The sequence below is a fragment of the Clupea harengus genome, chromosome 3 (assembly GCF_900700415.2).
Source record: "Clupea harengus chromosome 3, Ch_v2.0.2, whole genome shotgun sequence".
NCBI lineage: Eukaryota > Metazoa > Chordata > Actinopteri > Clupeiformes > Clupeidae > Clupea > Clupea harengus.
In genome coordinates, this window is record NC_045154.1 from 2,873,668 (window position 1) to 2,898,562 (window position 24,895).

Here is a 24,895-nt window from a genome sequence, read left to right on the forward strand (position 1 = left end):
GAGACTGATCATATCATTACAGAAGAGTCTCCCTTTGAGCTGCGAGAGACTGATCATATCATTACAGAAGAGTCTCCCTTTGAGCTGGGAGAGACTGATCATATCATTACAGAAGAGTCTCCCTTTGAGCTGGGAGAGACTGATCATATCATTACAGAAGAGTCTCCCTTTGAGCTGCGAGAGACTGATCATATCATTACAGAAGAGTCTCCCTTTGAGCTGCGAGAGACTGATCTTATCATTACAGAAGAGTCTCCCTTTGAGCTGGGAACACTTTCAAGTCCCTCTCTTAGCCGCTGCACAGCCGCCAACAGGTGTTTTCAGGAGATTGTTTAAACTTCATTCAAATCAAACGAACGGTGAAACCCTCCAGTCACCCTAATACCTACAGTACTAATGAGTACCTCCAGAGTGAATATGTGAGCAAGAGGCCATTCTTATTTTCAGCGCTGCTCTTTTCATTAGCCTGATGTGAAATGTGTGACGTTGACTGTATATGATTATCTTCTGGGGAAATCAAAGGCAAGTGTCAGTTATGGCTGAAAGCAGTGGAGTCATAACATAATCGACCCAAGAGGAGCATGTTGATGATACTGGATGTATTTACTCCTCTCTGTAAATTAAACTGAACCACAGCACTACCTCAGTCTCTCACTGGTTTGGCTTACAAGTTAATGTACCACATTTCGGAAAGAACACTTATAGACGCGTGAACCAATGGTGATTACTGTGCACCTGAAAAACATCTTTCACCTGTTGAACAATAACCTAACCCTTCTATAGTGTCACAGGCTTTATTTTAGGTTTTAATTTAAATATTTCATACATCAGGCACCTTATATGGCTTTAAAAAGTCAAAAACAAATGCATAGCATTTGAATAACAACATTTATTGTGAGGCAGTAGGAGTTGGGATCAGTGTAAAAAAAAGCACCTGCTCTGTCCTCATCAAGTTTTGGTTATGCACTGAAAATAAACATCAGAACATGAGAAAACAAATAAACCCTCTTTCTCAGACAACATGCACAATATAAAATATCAGAATATGCAGAGAAAAACAAACGTTGAAAGTCATACCATTATTGACCATAATTCACACCAAGTGCAATTCTTCTATTGCTTCTGACAAAAGATCACAGACGTCACATGCACAAGTTTACAGGAAAGAACCATTTCATTCAAAGTTTAAGTATTTAGCAAACGTATTTATTTTTTCCAAAAAATCATGAAATCTATTCAATAATTGTTTTAAGATCTTGCAATAGCTGCTGTGCCTGTGTTTCCATCCCATGCATGGCTTTAGGGAAGAGCTTCGAGACGTGCTCGTAGTTACTAATACTGAGGCTGTACAGGCGGCAGGAGGTCAATGCTCTCACGTCAGCTTGGCGTCTGGTTATGTCTGTCATCACACACAGCTCTGAGGGAACAACAAACAAACACACACTGTTATTTGCTGACATGAATATTTAATTTAGTAACAATTTATTTTCTTTATGCTCATGTGATAAGAAAGAATGAGACATCACAATATCACATGTGTTGTACACTGCATTCGATCAGATATAAAGAGTATGTAAAGTATAGAGTATGTATATCTAGAAAGAATGTATATAGTGTGTATATAGTAAGTATGTATATATTTGATATATGTCTTATAGAGACTATCAGATCCCACAAGGGCCAAGATGCAAGAGATACTCATGCTGTTTTTAAGAAGTACATATATATTTCAGAGTTTAATTATTTCTTAATATTGACATTTCTAATTAAGAAACATAATTGAAACGCCTTTGCAGCGCCTAACATTCTCTCCCGTTATGATGAATTTATATCAAAATTATTAATGAAAGCAGCCGTTTTAATTGCACAGTAACCGTGTTTCTAATTGCTGCAGCCTTCTCATTGAAACAACAGGATGACAAATAGAATTGCCATGAGAATTTTTTTTTTTTTTAAAGCTCTTCCACCATACTCTTCCATGAAATAAAACTCCATTCCATTGACACTTCAACAAACACAAACCAAATGAACAGAGCATTTCATTCTATATTTTAATGCATCTATTTCCAGCGCTAGGAAATACGTTGACAAAGAAAGAAACATAGTTTTTTCTGTCTGTATTCTCTATCACTACTTAAAACATGGACGTACATATCATGTTTTCAACACTCACTAAATTAGGGTGAGAAATACATGGTGTTTAAAGTGTGTAAATCATTTGTATGTGGCAGATAGCCTGATATGATCATTATCATCTCCTAAATTAGGGTAAAAGCCTTAGCTTAAAGTAGTGAAAAAGTGACACCTTGGCTTGGCTGTCATTCCGTCTGATCTCTAATGGTCCCTTAAGTTTTAGATCCCTAAACCCTTTCATCTTTAACAGGACCAATGCATCTTCACAGGTTATGCAGGTTCAGAGCAATAGCACCCTAAGGTGTGGTGATTCGAAAGAAGGATCTTAAGCCTTTACTTCAACTGCATATTAGGTTCCCCTCAGGTAACTATGGGATTCAACGTTAATTAGATTGCAATTGTATCCTTTACATTGTTTTTTTTTTAGTTATAATTATTCTGGGTACAAACTGTAAACTATCTGGTGCAGTCGAAGCATCCAGAACCCAAGCAGCACCGAACAGGTGAGTGAAAGCCAGTTTAGCTCACCATTGGATTAACGGGAAGGAGAGGACATACAAAAGGCATATATTTGCGTAACACAAGGCTACTGGTGACTGTATGTATTGATATACTGACGATGAGATATCCCAGAGACAGGGAAAGAACCTGATGCGTAAAACGCATTCCATTGGCGCCAAGAAAACAAAATCATTCGTGAAAAATGCACTGGTGTGACATGGCATCTCTTATTCTGTCTTAGTCTAATTAGACTAGAATATGTGATTAGAAATATCATGAAACGTCATTATTGTGTATGAATGACATTCGTTTACAGCTGACTGAGCATTTAAATCAAGTCGACCAGAACAGACTACCTCCTCCCGGTCTTTTAAGGGGTTTATTCTATTAAACAAACATTTTATTCTTTTTTAAAAGCCTGCCAGGATATGTGCTAACTTCGAGGATAGATTCATTGCATTAACCTATAGCACAGGGTTGCTCCTGCTTGCTTGCTAATGCAGAAATATGTAGACATAAGGAGCCCTTCTAAATAAAGGGAATGTAATAATTTTCACTAGATAAAACAGACAGTAGTGATGGTTTGCGATTGGCGCATGCAAATGTTCCCGGTCAGATGACATGTCGCCACGCCTATATACAAATCCATGCCTCGGAAGAAGGTTTAATATAAAACAACCCACCCGGGCAGAATAGGCCGTTTCCACCAGTCGTTTCCACAGTCAAAACAGGGCCCTTAAGTTGGCAAAATTCTGTTTTGTTCTGTAATGATCAAAAAATGAATGTATTGCTCTGACATAATGCATGCTCACAAGCAACCCCCCTTTGTGAAGAACACCTAAATTGAATACAGCTACCAGGAAGGCAATGCTCTTCTTATTGAACCTCTAACCTGCTAATATTCACACATGCCCTATAGAATTCTGTGGAACAAGTCTGATTTGAAAGGTTGAGAGAAGGCAGAGGTCTTCCCTTGATCCCTCAACCATAGAATTGGGTGCACTCATCTTCAGCCAATCTGTCTACTAATTCTCAAGCCAACATCAAAATGGAGAAGAGCGGCAGACAGATTGAGTTCCAGCGTGGACCGTTTGTGGAAGACATAAACTGAGGGAAGGAACTGAAAAACAAAGCTGTGTGGTTGAAAGCCGTTACCTCCAAAGAAAGACCCATCTGACAGTATTTGGGTGTAACCACGAGAGTCCACTTCAACATCGCCCTTGTCAATGAAATACATGCAGTCACCCATGGTCCCTCTCCCAATGATGAGTTCCCCGGGTTGATAGCATTCAAACTCCAACTTGTCCAGCAGCTCTAACAGGTAGAGAGGATTGGCATCTTTGAAGACTGGGTGTTTTTTGATGAGATTGGAGCAATTGTAGCTTATGATTTCCTGTTGAACAGAAGAAATATAAGTGGATGTTTCATTAGAAGACACACTGATAAAAAAGTTATATGGGCGGTTTGTCACCACAAGATCGTTTTTTCTTCATTACCCAATTTACATATGTGTGACCATTGTGTTTCTTTATAACACATGTCCCTTACATGAAAAAGCAACAAGAACTCATGTTAAAACTAAAATTGTCCACTAAATTGTGTAACAAAGCACACCTACCTATAACTGAAGTATACATTCTTAAATGCTATCCAACACCACCTTACACAACAGATCACACCCATCTGAAAACTGCTGTACAGTTGCCATAACACAATGTAATAGAATAACATCCACAATATTGAGTCAATCTATCATCCACAATTAGAGGAGCATCTATTTTATATCTGAATCAATGTTTTTAAACTGTGATCACTGGCACATAGAGAGTAATTTGGCTCAAACCATATAGGATAAATCATATCTGTTTAATGGAAGGCATAATACCCCTGTAGGACCTTAATGTTACTGTTGCTCCATTATTACTATCTGTTGCAAAAATGCAGGCACTGCAGGTGAAATTAACCTCTCTGAGGGAGTATGATACGCTTGATGTTCAAAAAGAGTAATCATTAACAACAGTGCCTGCAAGTGCCACTCTGACAAGTAGTACAATTTCGATTCAGTCTGCCATACAAATGAGGCAATTCATTTGTGACTTTAACTGGTAAGCCTTGCATTGACACACATGCACACATACACTTTTCTCACGCTTAACTGGAGAACCAGGCACATGTCACACACATTTCACATACTTATATGTTAACATCTTAACATAGGCAAATTGATTTCAATGTATGGGGAATTTCCACTCAATAATTCAGTCAGAATATTCAATTCAATCAAATTGTATTTATTTGAATAAACATCCTAACTTTCAATGTGAAATGCACTGTTCCCAAATGGATTTGTCTGTCCAAACTCGTTGAGAGAATTTTATTTTGTAAAAACATTGTAACCTGTGATTAAAAGGTGGTGCTTTTGTCTTACATTTCATGCATATTAATCAAGGCCCTTACAAAAGCAATATCTTACCATGAGGTAAAGATAAAAAAAGTCTCTATCACTCTGCATGACACTGCATGACATGTAACCTTTACTGGCCTAAGTGTCTTTACCAGGTAAGGTACAGGGCAATCTGTGTAGACTGACATGAACAAAGTTCCCATACCCGTCTTAGAGGTTCATTGAGCTCCATCAGAATAGCCTTCTCATCAAACCACTTTCCCTGGTATCGGCTAGCCAAATGGCAAATGGCTCTCTCGCGCAGGGCACCTGGTATGCGATACAGACGCATGTACTGGCACAACTCATCGCACTGGAAACACAAAGACATTCTGAGATCAGCCTTTCTAATCAGCCTGAAATCAGCTCCAGCAACATCACCCCTAGAAGGTTCATAACGGCCAGAGATTACACATCATGCACCAAATTCACCATGTCACCACAGATGTGTGAGAAAAAGAAGTTCAGGGAGCAAATGAACATCTAATGACTAAAGATTAACCACAGTTTCATGACATCATGCTCAGTGACCAGTTCAGTTTCTTGTACATCCTATGACACTGCAGATCTAAGACTGTGTGTATTTGGTGTGAATTTAAATGCTCGCTGAAATTAATCCAGAGAATATCAACATATGAGCACATCTCAAATAAAGGAGGAATATACCATCTCCCAAATAGGACATACACAAAGTCACTCACAAACATCTGTTTACTATTCTAATACTGGCCTCATGTGTTGGAAAAGGGCACTGCAGCTGAAGTGTAACCATAATGCTGAAACGGCTTTAACAGAGACCTTCACAGAGTAAGCCATTTCTCATTTCTCAATCTATCTGGTACACAGAAGCAGGGTACACCTCACCTTGCTCTTGTAGACATTCTCACTGACCCTGGAGTGAGTTACCAGGGCTGTTATGCGGGCCAGGACCAGGGTATACATAACCGTTCCCACCATCATGCTGATTATATCCACCCACAGATCTGTGATACCTAAAAGGATAAGGATTCATGGCAAACCTTGAAATAACACAAAGTACAGACACTTCTATGTACTCTTGTAGACTCACAGGTGCCTTTGGACCTTTGTGGTTGTGTTTGCCTGGGGATATATCTTGGTAACGGCACCACTAACCTTTACTGATGATCTGCTTGAATATGCACCACCACTGAAATCTCCTTTTACTTGGCACTTTATTGATTTAGAATGTTTGAAATACACTTCACATGCTAATAGGTCTTAACCAGAAAGTCTCCCAGACATATATTTCTAATATTGTAATAAACATCTGGCACCACAAGAGTAGTTTCTTTGATTTACAGGTTTGAGTATGTTTGTTAAACACGTGTACATGCACCCCATTACATTTCAATAACCCCCCACCAAATAATGCATCCGTTTTTGAGTGTCAGATAGCATAAATGTTAAAGCCCCTGGAATTGGATGAAATTTGTAGGATGGATATGATGCCTCATTTATAAATGATGCACTAAAAACCTTTTTTAAATGACAGTCGCGGTGCACTAAAAATTTACAGTTGTAGTACAGAATGGTACAATACAATTCACTGTGGTACGCTCCGAAGGAGTACCTATATGGTTTTTCCAAAATAAGATGTACCAATGAAGGCAGGTAGGTAGGTTGGTGGCAGTTGTGGTGTGGTGACATTATCTCCCGCAACATGTATACAAACAATAACAGAGGAGCTCAAACGTTTGGTATATCTATTGATAGGTGGGCTATGATTGAACATGATGATTGTACAGTTTTACTCAATCTTACTATACTTTCTTTTTTACATTTTATTTGTGACTCACTGTGCAGCACTTTGATCAATATGGTGTTTTTAAATTTGTTATATGAAAAAATGTGCCTTCTCTTATTTCTCTACTTATGTCTGTCAATTTCTTTGAGTGATCTTTATCTATCTTTCCATTTAAGGTACTTGAAGGACATTTTACTATTTACAGACATTTTTCAATTTCTCACCCTTGGGAACTCCACGAGATCCATAGTTAAGGGTCGTCATGTGGCAAAGTGAACGAAACATGCATGTTGTGTATTGCCTAATCATACTTCTGTTCTAAAAAAAAAGGAAAGAAAAAAATAGCAGTTTTGTAAAATTCTCTAGAAAAGATATATATATATATATATATATATATATATATATATATATATATATATATTTCAATTTGTTATAATGAGTCCAACCTGAAGGCCTTCCCGAGTGACCCAGCTATTCTCTGGGAAGTCTTGGATTGAAGCCACCATGAAGTGGAAGCAAGCACTCCAGTGGCACATCAGAACAATGACTACAATCACATGAAGAAACTGAAGGAGAGTAGCAATGGCTCCAACATCCAAGCCATGAAACTAATCAAAATAAAAGAAAATGCAGTAAAATACATAAATGAGACATGACAGGTTATAGGCTAGCTAGTCTCTTAGAACCGGAGGTACATTACATGTCTAGGTACAACCATGGAATTTGGCATGTTTATAGCATTTGCATTGTCTAAATCAAACCAATATCTTGTGCTGACTGAGTTTAAAATATTCAAACATAAAACTGGGCAAGTCTTTTTGTCAAGGTAAGGGCAGGTAAGGGAAAGAACAACAAACCAAAATTATCTGAGATGGAGGCTGTCCTAAAACTCGTACTCTCATAACAAAGTGCCTAAGTCATGTCTGGCCTTGTGTGTTAGCGTCTGTGACAACAAAACAAACAACCCCATCACCTAATTCCTTGCTGTTGCGGCCTTTAGGGTGCCTACTTTTCTGACAGTGCACAGTGCAGAGGAGGACAAGAGACTTGCAAGCTTGGAAGAGGTTGGAAGTGTGCAGTTTTGAAAGTACGCTTGAAAATCCTGTTGTATTACATCACAAAAGCGAGGTGCAAAGGTAAATGTTCAAGTAATGATAACAAAAGGAAACACATGAGATCCACTTACCTCTTCCCAGTTGTGAGCATATCGCAGCAGCCTGGAAAATCTCAGTAGGCGTAACAAGCTGAATAATCGGGTGAGTTTAATCAGTTTTACCACTCTTGCACCTGCAATTCCAGTTGTACTGGTGTGGACTTCCAAAACCTGGAGAACACAAATTCTCATTCAGCAAAGAGGCTACCTAAACTCCAAATTCAGTGTCATGAACAAATAATTTGCACTTACCTCAGTAATTAGAATGACATAGTCAACTGGCATCACAGCTACTAAGTCTGGGATGAACCATGTTTTAATATATTTATTCTTTATTTTCTCAGTTTCCAAAACAACAATCTTGGAAAGAAAAGGTACAGCAAGAACATTAAATAGTACATAATAATACATTCAGATGGTTACTTCAGAAACCAGTTTCATCACTTTAATTTGGTCACAAAATACTAATAAATTAATATGGTCACTTACTCCATTTTCATGACTCAAAAACCCAATGCGGAAATTTAGGCATAGATCCACGATGAACAAAAAGTCCACAGCTACATTTAATGAAATCCATGCAGGATTGTAGAAAACCTCCTCAGTGAAAAAGCTTACACTCAAAGGAATAACAACCACATTCCCAAAAGTTGCCAGAATCATAGTGACAAGCCAGTATTTCCTAAAAGAAGTAACAATGTGTTAAATAGCTTTCTTATTTTTTCAGTAAGCTTTTCAAGTCAACACTTTTCTTGTTGATCAGACAAGGTATAATGAGTAACTTAGCTAACATTAGTTCAGTAGCAACCAACATTCATCTCATAAGAAAATGCATGGAGAATGATTTGCCTCGTAACCTCTGTCTGCGTACAAGATCCCTGATCCTTTCCCCTGCTTGGTATCAGTCTGAAGCTTGTATTGCCTTGCGCCAATAAACAGCATAGAGCCAAAAAAAAAGCCTGACTCTTGTGTCTTTGCTACATTGGTGTCAGAAGTGGGATAAAGCACCAGCTAGAGGAATGGAGACGCCGATGATTGAAGATCTCATCAGGGAACTGCACTGGAGTGGAGCACGACTAAAGCGCAATATTCCGGCAGGCTTAACGAAGCTCGAACCAGTGGGAAGAAGCAGCAGGTGGAGCCACTGTGCCAGGGTGCGTGTCAATTTTTTTTCTTGGTACCAGTGTCTTTTTTCAGACGGTTCTACTGCGCAATGACCATGTCTCTCTCACCTGGCTGCTGAAATTCAGAGAGCTGGAGGGGCAGCTGGCCCAATGGCTCTAGACTCTGCAGGACTATGACGTTCAAGAACTCGTCACCAAGCTGTCTCCACGCTAATGCAGACACCCTGTCTGGGCGGCCATGCGAAGAAGAGCAGTGGCGGCATTGTTCAGCAAAGAGCGAGACACAGTGACTCCAGTGGTGACTGCCCTCCGAGCGGCCACTTCAAGTGATGACGACTTTCCAACGATAAGCAGCAGTGAGTGACAGCCTTCAGACCCCAAAAGCAGCGATCCCCAGCCAGCCAGCAGTGACAACGGATGAAAGATCATCGATCCATGATCAACACAGGACCTTCTTCCTGTATTTACTTTCTTGATCCCGCCCCTGACACATCTGACCAATGACCAGAGTGGACGAGTGGTTTGTGGTGATGAATTTTGCACTGGTTGCCAAGGTATCCTCCATATTTGTGGCCCATGGGTTAAGTGTCTGAGTGCAAAAAACAGTGAGCTGGCTAGCTAGCTCGATATTAGTATACAAGATAATAAACATGGATATGGTTATGGTTAAGGTATAGCAGAAGCTTCTGTTCAAAGCGACTTAAAAAAAAAAGAAGAAAAAAAAGAACATTACCCTCCACAAAACTAGCAATAGAAAATACACATTTAAATAAAAAACAATGAATGAATAACAATAATGACGATAATAATAATAATGTATTGCTATTATTATTATTAAAATGTAGTTAAACATATCGAACATCCAAACATATCACTCCCACTGGAAATATTTGACCCACGTTTATTTTATTTCTTTATATAACAGTTAACAGTGGGCTATAATTGAAGTACTATGATCGTAGACGCTGTTTTTTTGCTGGCAACGTTTGGGGCACTCAGTCCTGGCATCATCTGTCAGTCAATCCTTCACTCCCACTGATAATGGCTTGTTCGCAAAAGCCCTGCCCCCTTAGTTACTGTTGCTATGACCGACAAAATCTCCCAGTACTGTCAACCCAAAAGCCATGGCGTGGATGGGGACAAGCTCTATATCTGTCAGTGTCAGTGATTCTTTTTGGAGTAATATCTCTGCGAAATCCTCCAGATCAAAGCAAAAGGGACTGCAATATGCAGTGGAAAGAATACCAAAACATTAAGATCAACAACGAACAATAATTGAAGCAAAAGCATACAGGTCACAATCATGAAAATGAGAAACCCCACGACCTCTTCATTAAATACAACCAGCACAACCTTGTAGACTAGTCGTGTTCTTGCACCGCTGGGTAAGATCTGTATATAATATCTCAAGCTAGCTTCTAATCACCTACAAAGATTCTTTATTCTTATTCTTATTCTGTCTCTGGCGAGAGACTCTGGAGAGGTATCTAGCATAGCTAGCTAGCTAGGATGGTGACAATCTAGAGCAGGGGTGTCAAACCCAAATACACAGAGGGCCAAAATGAAAAACTGCCTCCAAGTCGAGGGCCGGACATATTCAATATTTATTTGAAAAAAAAGAAAGATATATTATATTTTTTCATATGTAAACATGAACTTAAGTTTAACATGGGCTGCCTAAAGCTTAAGCCTTTTAGTTATTGCCTATAAACACAGAGATCAAATTTCAAAATAAAATAAACATCAGTGGCATTCATTTCTTATGCCTCTCTTTTCTGCACATCGCAGGCGCTCCATCTGTGGTCAGTCCAACAAGTTTGTCAAGGCAGCCCCATTTAATTTACACATTTGGATACCTCTTCAAAGAGATCTTTCCCCGTATTTGTGCCATGCTTTGATTTAAATTCCAAAAGTTCATCTATAACGCACAGAGTCGAGTCCACTCCACGGATGAAGATCGTTAGCTTAACATACAGTATCAATGTTTGACAAAACGTCCCAAAAGGCCATTATGAACTTATTTAAATTTTTGTAGCATTTTGTGAATGGGCAACCTAGCCTGGATACCAGACCGAACTTAGCCCCGCCCACAATTTTTTTGGTTGGGAAGTTCGGTCTGGCATTACTCCATTGAGGAGAAATTATCTGTGGACAGACATTGCCGTACCAATCAAATTGTCAAGGCGGGCTTTATACGATGATGGACAGATGATCAACAGTAACGTAACCAACCACGTCATAAAAAGGCGCTTGGTTTGAATTCGTTTACAACAAACATGGCTGCCGCTGGAGAGCTGAAATGTATAGATTCGAGTCCATTTAGACATTGACAGTGCATTCATTTTGAAAGAGGAACAAAGAAACGCGATCAAGGCATTTGTCAATCAAAAAGATGTTTTTGCCTTCCTTCCTACGGGATCCGGTAAAAGTTTAATTTATCAGCTGGCCCTGGTCACATACTACATTGTTCTGATCGGTTGTAGGTAACCAATTGAGCGAAGAGGCATTTTTTCTCCTGGTTCGGTTGAAACACGCCCCATAATCACAGCCCAATGGAGCGATATCAGACTCATATTCTGACTAGAATTATGAGTATGACATCGTCAGGCTATGGGCAACCTACTCCTGAATCCTGAGTATCCCAAGGTATGCATAAGGCACAACCTGAGAGCAATAACCTGGCGATCTGATACAAAGCCATAGCATTACATCAGGATCATCATTTTACAAGCAAGTTACAGTGACTGTGAAATACTTTCAGCAAAATGCATACACATCCCTTGAACAATAACGTTACTAGCAGCTATCTTGCTCCACACTGCTAAGTTACTGTACTGTTCTCTAGATTGTCACCATCCTAGCTAGCTAGATAGATACATCTCCACAGTCTCTCGCCAGAGACGGAATAAATAATAAGAATAAAGAATCTTTGTAGGTTATTAGCTAGCTTGAAATATTATATACATATCTTACCCAGTGGTGAAAGAACATGACTAGTCTAAAAGGTTGTGCTGGTTGTATTTAATGAAGAGGTCGTGGGGTTTCTCATTTTTTGATTGAGACCTGTATGCTTTTGCTTCGATTATTGTTGTGTCCCCTTCGTTGTTGATCTTAATATTTTGGATATATTCTTCCACTGCATATTGCAGTCGCTTTTGCCTGGATCTGGAGGATATCGCGGAGGTATTACTCCAAAAATCATCACTCACACTGATAGCTATAGCGCTTGTCCCCGTACTCGCCATGGCTTTTGGGTTGACAGTTCCGGGAATTGTGTCGGACGTAGCAACAGTAACTAAGAGGGCGGGTCAACCCAGTCAACTGTATCAAGAGCATAACTGCCAAACACGGCATCGCCGATACACTTGAAAAATAAAAGACGCAGACTATTATTGATAACTGTGACAGTAGTGCTAATCTTAATGCCACAGGATTCTGTACCATTAGGATACCATATCAATATACCATTAGTAACATAGACAAATGTATGAACCATGCCCAATTCCTTGCGCAGATATATCCAGACAGAGAGAACATCCACGACTATTAATTCTGTTTCACTTATCTATCTACATTGCTAGCTAGCTACTTTATGGACAATCATTGTGTTTAAGCCTAGCCTACTAACCTGAATGAACTGTAGGGGTGCATAACCCAGGTCGTTTGCATACAAGCCCTCTTTGTTTCTTTTGCAAAGGCTGCTTTGCTGCCATAGATGTTGATTGTGGACTTGTTAACCTCCGGCAGTACGGTGATTTTTCGAAAAATTGAGCAGTTTCTAATGCTTTCTGCTCCGTCCATTTTCCCCTTATGGCTCTGTGAAGTTGTTTGTATGTTTTCTGTCATAATTTTGCTATGCTACGTAACGTCGTGCTTTTCTAAAACACTGTTTTCTAAGATATGGGATTATGTTGTATTTTCTTACTGGTCAATCATCATGCAGTTATTAAAAATTTAAATAAAAATATTCCATGACGTCATATTTGGGTTGGATGTCTGCTTGGTAGAAACGCTGCGTTCCATTTACCTCGTAAACCCCGTGCACACAGTCCATATGCCCAGGCGCGTAAGGGCTGAAACACACCAAACGCGTTTTTAAAACGGCAGACGCTTCAAAAACGCCTTGGCAAAGTGCGGCGGGCAAAACATTCGCAGGATCACCAGGCTGTTTTGCCCGGCGCCTAGGAAGCGGAGCTGCGTGCGCAACCTGCCTGGGCCGAGTGTGACATTGATGAGCGGTGCGCCTCCGCGCCTTGCGCTGGAAAGTTGAGAATAGTTCAACTTTTAAGCGCATCTAAAAAACGCCAGAAAGACGCAACGCGTGGCGGAGAAATTCGATTTTCCGTACCATAGGAAACAATGCATTTGCTAGCGTCCCGTTTTTTAAAAACGCGTTTGGTGTGTTTCGGCCCTAATTCGTTTGCTCTCATTGGGATTGAAACGGAGACGAAATCCCGGCTGTCCGCCCGTCACGGCGAAGAATACACCTCTGCTCCCGATTCAAAGTTGGCGATTCTTTAACTTTATGCAAATGCGAACCACGCGATAAAAACCAATCAGTTCGTGGTGTGTGTGATTGTTGTTCAGAGGGGCGAGAGTAATCAAAAAAATCGAATCAAGATGGCGGTGTCTCGGGAGCCCAAACGTGATTTTTCTGACCACCCTCCCAGGATGAAATTTCACCTGACGAATTACGCCTGGTTATATGCCCTGTGTGCACGGGCGCATTCACACCGAGACGCGTTGCTTCAGGCACAGACGCTTCAAAAATGGCTTGCCAAAGCGCGCCGGGCAAAACAACCTGGTGCGCCTGTGAAGCGGGGCTGCGTGCAACCAAATCAAATCGGGACGCTGGAACCAAATTTAATTATATAGTCATCATAATGAAATACTGCTATTATCAACCTTTCGCCTTTATTTGCCATTGACCCACCGTTCCCATACACATACATGTATATATGTCTATGACCTACCACATCTACCCATAGACATGTCATATATAAGAAGGTTACAATTAAACTGGGTGCTCTTTATAGAATAAGATCTTGTTTTACTTTTGAAAACCGAATGGAAATAGTGCAATCAACAATTTTGTCAGTTCTTGACTATGGTGACATTGTTTACATGTATGCTGCACCCTCTACCTTAAAACTCCTGGACTCTGTTTACCATAGTGCTATTCGCTTTGTTACAGGAGACGCTTTCAAGACCCACCACTGTAACTTATACAAGAATGTTGGTTGGTCCCCTCTAGCAGACAGGAGGGAAAAACACTGTCTTTTATTTGTTTATAAAGCCTTAGTGGGAAAACTGCCTAATTATCTCATGTCACTTTTAAAATTTAAATCCATCTGTCATAATACACGGTCACAGAGCCTCATCTCCCTTGAAATCCCCCTTACAAAAACTAATATAGGTAAAATAGCTTTTAAGTTCTTTGCTTCCCATAAATGGAACACTGTTCAAGTGGAGTTGAAATTAACCAAGTATTTGTCTGTCAACCAATTTAAGAGCCTTTTAGATAATAACGATGTGCCTCAATGCTGTTGTTTTAAATGATTATCTGATTTCATTTTTTTACTTTATGTTATTTTTTTTTATACTTAATTTCTGAGTTGTTTAATGTGTTTTTTTTTATTTATTTTGTCTGTTTTGTTTTGTTATGGTTTGTTTATTTATTGTTCTTCTGTACTATGTAGCCTCAATCAGGGCATTGCTGCAAAAGAGCCCTGTGCTCAGTCAATTCTCCCTGAATAAACAATGATGATGATGATGATGATGATATATAGATACATATACCTGTCAGTGGATCACAAACTTCCTGATAGACAGGAAGCAGCAGGTGAGGCTGGGTGAAACAACATCCAGCACCCGGTCAGTCAGCACTGGTGCACCTCAGGGATGCGTGCTCTCCCCACTGCTCTTCTCCCTCTACACCAACGACTGCACCTCAGGAGACCCATCTGTTAAACTCCTAAAATTTGCAGACGACACATCAGTCATCGGCCTCATCCGTGATGATGATGAGTCTGCATATAGGCGGGAAGTTGAACAGCTGGTCCTGTGGTGCGGTCGCAACAACCTAGAGCTGAACACGCTTAAAACCGTGGAGATGACAGTGGACTTCAGGAGGAGCCCCCCAGCACTGCCCCCCCTCACCATACACAACAGTACTGTGTTGGCTGTGGAATCCTTCAGGTTTCTGGGATCCACAATCGCCTGGAACCTGAAGTGGGAACCCAACATCAACACAATCATCAAGAAGGCCCAGCAAAGGATGTACTTCCTGCGCCAGCTTAGGAAGTACAACCTGCCTCAGGAGCTGCTGATCATGTTCTACACCGCAGTCATAGAGTCTGTTCTGTGCACTTCAATCACTGTCTGGTTTGGATCGGCCACCAAACTGGATAAGAACAGACTCCAACGGACAGTCAGGTCTGCAGAAAAGATCATCGGTGCCAACCTGCCCACCATCCAAGACCTGTACACCTCCAGAGTCAGGAAACAGGCAGGAAAAATCACTGCAGACCACTCACACCCCGGACACAAACTATTCAAACTCCTCCCCTCTGGTAGACGCTACAGATCACTGTTCGCCAAAACTTCCAGACACAAAAACAGTTTCTTCCCCCTCGCCGTCTCACTACTGAACAGCTAACCCACTGTAGCATATATAGCATATATATTTATCCCTGCACTTCTTGCACTCTGCACTTCTTCTTTGCACTATTGCACTATTGTTGTGTAACATTTCACAGCTTCTGTATATAGCCATTCCGCCTTGTATATACTTCCTTAAACTTCTTAGACCGTTGCACTGTTGCACTGTTTGTTTTGTATTGTGTTGTAATGTATATTTTGTGTAAGCACACTGGGAGCCACTTTACCAAGTCAAATTCCTTGTTTGTGCAAACTTACTTGGCCAATAAAACCTGATTCTGATGATTCTGATTCTCTCCATATTTGATCCTGTTTGAACTGTTTGACTGGGTCTCGAGTGTCAAGAGTCCTGTGCCGGTGTCTCAACCATAGACATTAAGACAGTGGGTATTGGCCTTTAGGCTCAAAATGGTCACAACCACTTCTGGATTTTGATAAATGTAAATGTCCAAAAAGACCATTAACCCATAGACATACATAGACCTATATATGTCTACACATCTACCGGCATCAAAACAGGAAGGAACTGGTAAAGTGGTAAAGTCCATAGACATATATAGGTCGTATCTATCTACACATCTATATATGTCTATGGTAAAGCCCGCCTCTTGCTTGATCTGATTGGCTGCCTGGGCCGAGTGTGACATTGATGAGCTGTGCATCTACTCGCCTTGCGCTGAAAAGTTGAGAATATTGTAACTTTTATGCACGCCTAAAAAACGCTAGGAAAACGCGATGCGCGGCGCGCTGCATAAAAGGCGCGCACGAAAGGCGTAGTTGAGTTGTAGTCCATTAAAATAAACCATAGTTGTAGTAGAAAAGAAAATAGCAATTTCAAAATTTTCGCTTGAATTTTTCAATTGAGGGGTTATTACCATAGACATATATACAGTATATATGTCTATGGTTATTACTGTTCCAACACAAAAACAATGTTTGTTTCTGATAACTTCACTGACATGGCTAGGTTTTATCACACAAGAAACTTACTTTCTTACTTAAGTCTCTGGTTGGAGTGGGATCTCATCTTTTTCATTCCAAAGAAAGAGCTGAAACTCCATTGTGTGGGTCAAATCTTACTATAAAAGGATCTACTTGGATCAATCCATATAGCATGGTTGAAAGGAATCAACCTCTGCCAAGTTATTGCTTGTGAGATGCAACACAAACTTATTGGTTGACACTAAATATTTGTTTACAAGTGATCTAACAGAATATTATAATACCCACGACTAATAGCAGTTTTGTGCACAACATAAGCACTGTACAAAGTTACACCATACTGCACACTGAAGTAACCCCATTGTATTGGAATATTAATATTTAGCTATTGAATGGCCCTGGTCATGGTGTAAATACCCTTGACCTGGGAATAAGGCAAGTCAGCAGCCTGGTATGAATGGTGTCTGACAGAGATGAAAACTAGGTTGGAAACATTGGTTGAATGTGGGTACCTAATTAAAAAAGTGCTTGTCAGTCCAGTAGAGGATCATCATCATCGTCGTCGTCCTGTAGCTCAAGACGAGCGAAGGCCTCTGCTTTTCATGAGCCTGAAGAGGCAGGTCAGTGTGGTGAGCACGATGAGGACTCCAATCACAATGCCCACTGTCACTGCAAGATCCGCACAGGTCTCACTCACGAGCATGCAGCGAACTTTGACAAAGCTGCCATTGTTGGGCATGGCGGGGACACCCAAGAGATGACACACGAGAGGGTAGATGTCGACGCTGTTGAAGCTGGACAAGTGATAACCTTTCCGGAAAGCAGGGCCATGAGCTGCCAGAAATGGGTGCATGCTAGGAAGGGTGTTGTCATAGCCATGGTCCCCAACTGCAAAGGCAAATGAAAAGGCACTAGTAAACAGAGCATGCGAGTCAGTTTAATCTATTTAAACCATAAGAGCCTAGTTTCCCCTTAAAGGAACATTCCATATTTGTTTCAATCTCATTTAGACTGCAGTTTCTGAAGGATACAATTGATAATGACTTAGGATGTGATGTCAAAAACACATATTTTCTGTTTGTGTTATAGAAAGCAGTTAGATGATAGGATAAAAAAAAATCTGTTATGTCCTTTTACAATTTTGTACAATTGTGTGAAGTCAACCTCCAATTAATCTGATGAGGATTTCCTCTGTGGATTTTGAGTGGATATTCTGTGAAGGAATCATCACAGATAGTAGCACTACCAACATGTGGCAAAATCATAGTAGGCAGCAAGAAAGGCTTACGTCGAGGAAGTAAGCCATTCTGCACAATGGTCCATCCCTCATCTGCCACGAGGATGATGGGCTGAATCCTTTCATTGTCCTTGTAATGCAATCTCTGTGGTATGTCTGCCTTCATGTAGGCCCTCATATGGGTATTGCACTTGTTCAGTAGACTGTATACCCTGGAAACATCTGTGCACATTGTTGAATAAAAGAGGTGTCTGGATGTTGACATGGTTCAAGCATAAAACAAGAAAAATTCCAATGCATAATCATTCCTCAGAGTTTTGGATACTACTTAACCAAGACATTTACACTTGTAAGAGTACACCATTCAAGGTTATTTAAATACGTTATCTACAAGATTCTGACATCATTAACATTTCTCTGACAATCATGAAAAGTAAATGTAGATTTAATTATCATTTCAAATGCAAAAAAGACAAACAGAAAACTGTTTGACACACAGTTGGCCATCCTTGCTCATTGTCATTACTCATCTCATGAAAACAGTAACCTGTACATGCTAGTATTTTGTCAACAACAACATAGTTTGTGGTTTGGGTGCAATGTGTTGACATGTTCATCTTGAATTCCTAAATGTGCAGAAGAAGTTCTGCTGGTAAGATATTTGACAGTTGACAATTAAGTCACCAGTCATTACAAGTTACCAGTACCGCTTCGTAACTGCAAAAAAAACATTTCAGTTTACACGAGTTTAGGTTTTGGTAGAGTAGCTTCCTTTTACGCAGATGCATGTGCACGTTGGCCGGGCCTGCAGAGCTCATTTTAATAAAGGCCCAAAGCCCATGTAAATGTCTGAGGCAAATCAATGCCGTGATCACTGGTTAGGACCACATTAATGATCCCCCATAGGCCGGCCTGCTGGAGCTGTTCCATGAGCAGGCCTATGTTGTTGTCCACCTCTTTCAAGACCTTGGTCATCTCTAAAGTGTTGTCTGGGCCGTACATGTGGCCTGTGTGGTCCGGTTCCTCCCAATAAAGAGCGGCAAATCTAACTGCCGGGTCATCCTTCAGCCACTTGGTTAGGTTTTTCTTGGAAAGTCACTTTGGGGTTATAGGGAAAGAAGTATGTAGCGGTGCTGTTCTTCTTGGTCTGTGGGTCATACATACGGCTGGCCAAAATTCCATGGCTCTCGGCATACAACCCAGTGACCAGGCTGTAATGGTTGGGAAATGTTTTTGTTGAGAAGACATTAGTGAGGTAGTCCACAAGAACACCATCGGAGAAAAACTTTTGCAAGTGAGGAAAGGGATACATCTTCAAGTAGTCAGCCCGGAAACCGTCAAAGGATACAAGCAGTAGGGGATGGGTCATTTGTGTGGTTTCTTTAACTGCGTCATTTCCCCTGTGCTCAGAAACGGCAAATCCACAGCAGACCGCTAACCAAAGCAGTGTAGAAATCAGCATCCTGTGTAAGTGTGGGAGACTGAGGCAGCCACCCTCAACAATTCTAAAAATATAAAAGACAGGTGGGAGGTAAGTCCAATGAGGTGGAAAACATTTCATCTAACATTTAATTTAATTTAGCTGAAGCAATAACAGTTTGATTTGACCAAATTTAGGAACCCATTTATCACATGCTTAGCAACTAAAAGTGGTAATACATATTCTACTAAATTATAGTATTCTACGAAATTATTTTGGAATGCATACAACTGTTTAGAAATGGGAAGACCGCCATAAATCATTACCATAAATCACACGGACAACGAGACGGCTCACCCAGACCACACTAACAGGGGAAGTGTTAGAAGTGAAGTGCCATTGCGGGAAGATCTGCAAAAACGCAAGGGGACTAAAGATACATCAATCTGAGACCACCTGTGGGAGAGGGGAAAAACAGATGCAGCGCATGGTGGAGACACCCAGTGAGACGCAGGAGGACTCCTGTCAGGAAGCACCCCACCGCACAGGAGACCAGAGGGTCTCTCCTAACACTACCCCAGGCACCCAACCTACGAGAGAGAGAGAGTGAAGTGGCCCCCAGCTAACAACAACATTGCTTGGTACCAACTAGACCAAGACCTCGACAGAGTTCTAGAGGCCGCATTGGCAGGATCAGCTGAAAGGAAATTGGACAGCATGACTGCAATTGTCTACACCATGGCCAAAGAGCGCTTTGGCACTGAGGAGAAGAAAGGAAGCAGCAAGGCCCCCGGAAAACGGACCAACCGAAGGGCAAGAGAGATTACGCAGTTGAGAAGGGAAATCAAGACTCTTAACAAGCAATACAAACAGGCTAGTTCCAAAGAGAAGGAGGGCATAAAAGACCTGACCACTGAACTTCGAGGGCAACTGCGCAGACTAAGAAGGGCTGAGAGGTCTCTGAGACTGAGAAAAGAGAAGGAGGTCAAGCGTGCTCAGTTCATCAAGGACCCATACAGGTTCACCAAAACCTTGTTGGGTGAAGCAAGATCTGGGAGACTGACCAGCCCTAAAGAAGCTGTGGAAGAATTCCTTAAAGAAAGCCACAGTGACACTCTTAGAGGCCAAGCCTTGGACGTACACCCAAGGATTGGAAGGAGTGAAACCCCGGAGGAAGAGCTTGACACCAAAGAGCCAACATGGAGAGAAGTCCATGACATTGTACAGAAAGACCGGTCATCATCTGCCCCAGGTCCTAGCTCTATACCCTACAAGGTATACAAGAGATGCCCAATGCTTCTGCGCAGGCTATGGAACCTGTTGCGGAGGATATGGACAAAGGGCATAACTCCAACATCTTGGAAGAGAGCAGAAGGGTGCTTTGTACCAAAGGAAATGGACTCCTCTGAAATAGGGCAATTCCGAACCATTTCTCTCCTGAGCGTCGAATGCAAGATATTCTTCTCAGTCCTGGCACGGAGGCTGACCATGTACATGGTGAAGAACAAGTACGTCGACACATCAATCCAGAAAGGCGGCATCCCAGGCTCCCCTGGATGTTTGGAGCACACAAGCATCCTAAGCCAGCTGATCCGTGAGGCCAAAGAGAGCAAAGGAGACCTAACAGTCGTCTGGCTCGACTTGGCCAATGCATATGGATCAATTCCTCACAACCTCATCAACACAGCAATGGAGCATTACCATATCCCCCAACACATCAGGAGAATGATCACCACCTACTTCAGTGGATTCAAGTTACGGTTCCAGACCACCCAGTTTACAACCCAGTGGCAGGACCTAGAAAAGGGGATCGTAACGGGCTGCACCATCTCCCCCATCTGGTTCATTATGGGAATGAACCTACTCATTACAGCGGCAGTGAAGGAATCCAGAGGGCCAATAATGGAGTCTGGCATTCGCCAACCTCCACTGAGAGGCTTTATGGATGACCTCACCATCACAACGGCAACCCATGTGCAAACAAGGTGGATCCTGAAGGCACTCGACGACGTGGCAACTTGGGCTCGAATGAAGCTCAAGCCAAAGAAGTCAAGAAGCATGGTGATCAGGAATGGTAAGGTTACAAACAGGTTCCAGCTTCAAGTCCAGGGGGAAGTCATACCACGGATTGAGGAGAACCCAATAAAATGCCTGGGCAAGTGGTACGATTCATCTCTCAAGGACAAAGGCAGTGTTTCAAGGACCAAGAAGCAGGCAAAAGAGTGGCTTAAAAAGATAGAGAGCTCAGGCCTACCAGGCAAGTTCAAGACCTGGCTGTTCCAGCATGGCCTGCTACCAAGACTCCTGTGGCTCCTGAAGATTTACGAGATACCTATGACAGCGGTTGAAGGGATCGAGAGGAAAGTCAACAAACATCTCCGCAAGTGGCTTGGTATTCCACCAAGCTTCACGTTAGTAGGGCTCTACATCAGGTCGGGACAGCTACAGCTCATCGGTATCATCGGTGGTTGAGGAGTTCAAGGTGGCAAAGTGCAGGATTGTGATGATGCTCAGAGATTCCACCGACGAGATGGTTAGAGGTGCAGGCGTCACCACAAGATCTGGGCGCAAATGGGCAGCAGCCACACAAGTGGAACAGGCAGAAAGCCTGCTGAAGTTGAAGGACATCATCGGGAACCCGTGCACTGGGCGGCAGGGACTAGGGTCCACCCATTTCCAACAATGGACCAAAGCCGACCCAAGGCAGAGGAGAGTCATGGTCCAAGCCGAGGTCCGGCAGCTAGAGGAGGAGGGGAGATGGTCTAGGGCTGTGGAGCTTGGTTTACAAGGAGCCTGGACGAAGTGGGAACTACCAAAGCGTAAGATCACCTGGCCCGAACTCTGGAGACTGGAGCCTTTCCGAATCTCATTCCTGCTCCGCTCAGTGTACGACACCCTTTCAACACCAACAAACATGTACAGGTGGGGAATGAGGGAGGACCCACAGTGCAGGTTATGTGGGGAGAGAGGAACAATGGCGCATATACTGGCAGGATGCAAGACTGCTCTTAGCCAGGGGAGATACCGGTGGCGCCACGACAAGGTCCTCAGAGTACTAGCCGACATCTTGGAGCAGGAGAGACAGAAAAAGCACCAGCCTCAATCGAGACCAACACCATCCATCCAGTTCATCAGGGAGGGGGAGAAACCATCATCCTCCAAGAAGACCAAGAAGGCCCTAGTGCAGACAGCACCATCATGGGAGATGAGGGTAGACCTGGGAAGGAAACTACACTTTCCCCAGGTCGTCCAAACTTCCCTGAGGCCTGACATGGTCATTTGGTCAGAAGAGGCCAAGAAGATCATCCTGATCGAACTGACTGTCCCGTGGGAAGAAGGATGCGGTGAAGCCTACGAGAGGAAAGCCACCAAGTACCAGGACCTTGTCCAACAATGCAGGGACAAGGGATGGCAGGCCTGGCTATTCCCAGTGGAGGTCGGATGCAGGGGCTTCCCGGCACAGTCTGTGTGGAATACACTCACAGCTCTGGGAATAAATGGAAGAGAGAGGAAGACAGCTGTCCGTAGGTTGGGGGAAGCCGCAGAGAGAGCTTCTTGCTGGCTCTGGAATAGGAGGGAGGAGAGAAGCTGGGGACCAGGAGAAGATGGGCAGTGACTGGCCATCACTGCCGGCCCGCCAACTCGAGGGCGTTGTGGTTCAGGGTCGAAACGTCCAATGAAAGTTGGTCACCACCTGATGACATCTTCTCCTGGTCGAAAGCTACAGTCACTTCCTAAGTGACTGAAGGAGTAAGCACTTTATTGTGTATATAATAGTTCATTGCATTCCACTGCTACAAGAAGTCAGTTTCTGCTCGGTTTAATTACCGCTACATGAACATAATAACATTATCTGGGTTTGCCCAACAAGATCTTAAGAGGCAACAAATTCAATTACATAATAACCGTTACATTTGAGTCACACTCTGCATGTCTATGAGCCTGGTTAACCTACGGAAGAAGCAGGTGCATGGGACCAAATCCTTGTGCTAATAACAAAAGCACACCGCCACAACAAAGTTCCGTATCAAGTGTCCTGCCAATACTCATATAACCAAACCAAGCTAACAACATTCGATACAACGACTCAGACACTTAAAAATGGGTTGCTTTGCAGACAGCGGTCGACGCTACATTATTTAAAACGCCACATTACTTGATGTTGCTGTACCAATAAGGTAATACAGGAGCTCGTTGAACATTGTCTCGCATTAACGTTTGACTATTAGCTGGGCCCTGAAACCAACGTTTACCCAACACACTGACACAATTATTACGGCAACAATCGACAAACCATACTTACCTTCAGGGGCGGCTCGTCCATAAGGGCGATTGGGGCGACGCACTGCCTAGGGGAAAAGGAAAAAAAAAAAAAAAAAAAAAGTCGTGTAAATGACACGTAAATTTAAATGTAATAATGTTTTTTCTGTCGGATTCTACCACTAGACCATCTGATCTGTCTCTGTATGTCATTGTCGAATCAGGTAACAGTCGTTCAGTCAGCCTAAAGTCGCGCTTCAAATGGCCCCACCCCTTCTGGGGCGATTTGGGGCGAAATGAAAATCGCCCCAGACCTCTCCCATTGACTCCCATGTTAAATCAATTTTTTTCACAAAACAGAGCTCTCAATGCATTCTCTATGGCTTCCGGGAGGGCTCGCCCCTCCTGGTCTTGTCATAAGTAGTGGACGTAAAAGCCTATACGAACGTCATACAGCTTCAACGGAGGCATATTCTGTCAAGATGGCTGCCCTGTCCAGTGCAATAACTCGATTCGCTCTTTGACAGAAATTCCTTTTTAGTCGGCGTACTAATGAAGATAAATTGACAACAAAACAATTAGGACTTCCTAGACCAAATGTATCCATTCAACAGGTTTCTACAAAGGGAGGGAAATCCTACATCCAAGAATTGGAAGGAAAGAAAATCGCGTGGCTAATGCGGTCTGTATTTCATATACCACTGTCACTTTTCATAGGTTTTACAGTGTGTTTCACAGTTCGCTTCTTGCACTAACACTGAATAATTTTTTATGTGATGACTTATTTTGCTTTTGTAAGCCAATACTTTCAAGATCAGTCAATAAATATTGTTGTTTTTGACTTATGTTACCCCTTCTTTATGATGTTACTAGACATATCATGTGTCCTGTTAAGCGATGTTACATCATACAACATTTGAGACACGTGGAGAATGAAAAAGTGGGATAATTTAATGTGGAGCCACATCATGTTTGCTTATGAAGACTCCTGGATGCAACTTTCTTCCATAGCTTTCCACCTGTAACTTGCTACTCTAGCTATGTAGCAAGAGGGGACATATTACTGTTGTGTGCTGCCAATAGTGGACAAAAAGGTATTGCTGTATGAGTTAATCAGCTAACTTAATGTACTTACTGAATGGGTCGCCTTAATCATTATAAAAAAAATTGCCCCCCCTGAGAATTTTTTCAGGAGCCGCCACTGCTTACCTTTATACTGTTTCAGGTATTATAGCAACTACATTTACTTGTTTTTAA

General features: G+C 42.0%; 2 protein-coding genes and 1 pseudogene across 3 annotated transcripts; 1 reads left to right on the top strand and 2 right to left on the bottom strand.

The window, feature by feature from the left end:
* Positions 1-1,184: 1,184 nt before the first annotated feature.
* Positions 1,185-13,242, bottom strand: LOC116219964 (potassium/sodium hyperpolarization-activated cyclic nucleotide-gated channel 2-like). 2 transcript variants are annotated; one of them, XM_042707484.1, is made up of 10 exons: positions 12,748-13,242; positions 8,485-9,818; positions 8,248-8,355; positions 8,029-8,166; positions 7,289-7,450; positions 7,067-7,160; positions 5,942-6,069; positions 5,244-5,390; positions 3,790-4,027; positions 1,185-1,417 (listed from the first exon to the last, which is right to left on the bottom strand). In XM_042707484.1, the coding sequence occupies exons 2-10, from the start codon at positions 8,656-8,658 to the stop codon at positions 1,233-1,235; spliced, it is 1,374 nt and encodes a 457-aa protein (XP_042563418.1). In that variant the 5' UTR covers positions 8,659-9,818; positions 12,748-13,242; the 3' UTR covers positions 1,185-1,232. The 2 variants fall into 2 exon arrangements, with proteins under 2 accessions (XP_042563418.1, XP_042563419.1); XM_042707485.1 differs by lacking the exons at positions 8,248-8,355; positions 8,485-9,818 and having other exon boundaries at positions 7,289-8,166.
* A 3,633-nt stretch (positions 13,243-16,875) lies between these two features.
* LOC105895593 lies at positions 16,876-19,341 on the bottom strand (annotated as a pseudogene).
* Positions 19,342-19,998: 657 nt separating this feature from the next.
* LOC105902371 lies at positions 19,999-23,739 on the top strand. Its single transcript, XM_031561854.2, is given in 2 exon segments — positions 19,999-21,829; positions 21,831-23,739. Coding segments are annotated over 2 exon segments (2,898 nt in total). The 5' UTR covers positions 19,999-20,095; the 3' UTR covers positions 22,995-23,739.
* Positions 23,740-24,895: the final 1,156 nt, after the last annotated feature.

Excerpts from the sequence above, each read along its gene's own strand:
- LOC116219964 (XM_042707484.1), bottom strand. The coding sequence starts at position 8,658 with ATGATTCTGGCAACTTTTGGGAATGTGGTTGTTATTCCTTTGAGTGTA. Across the intron at positions 7,161-7,288 it reads TCACTCGGGAAGGCCTTCAG|AACAGAAGTATGATTAGGCA; the intron begins GTTGGACTCATT and ends CTTTTTTTTTAG. Across the intron at positions 5,391-5,941 it reads AGAATGTCTACAAGAGCAAG|TGCGATGAGTTGTGCCAGTA; the intron begins GTGAGGTGTACC and ends TTGTGTTTCCAG.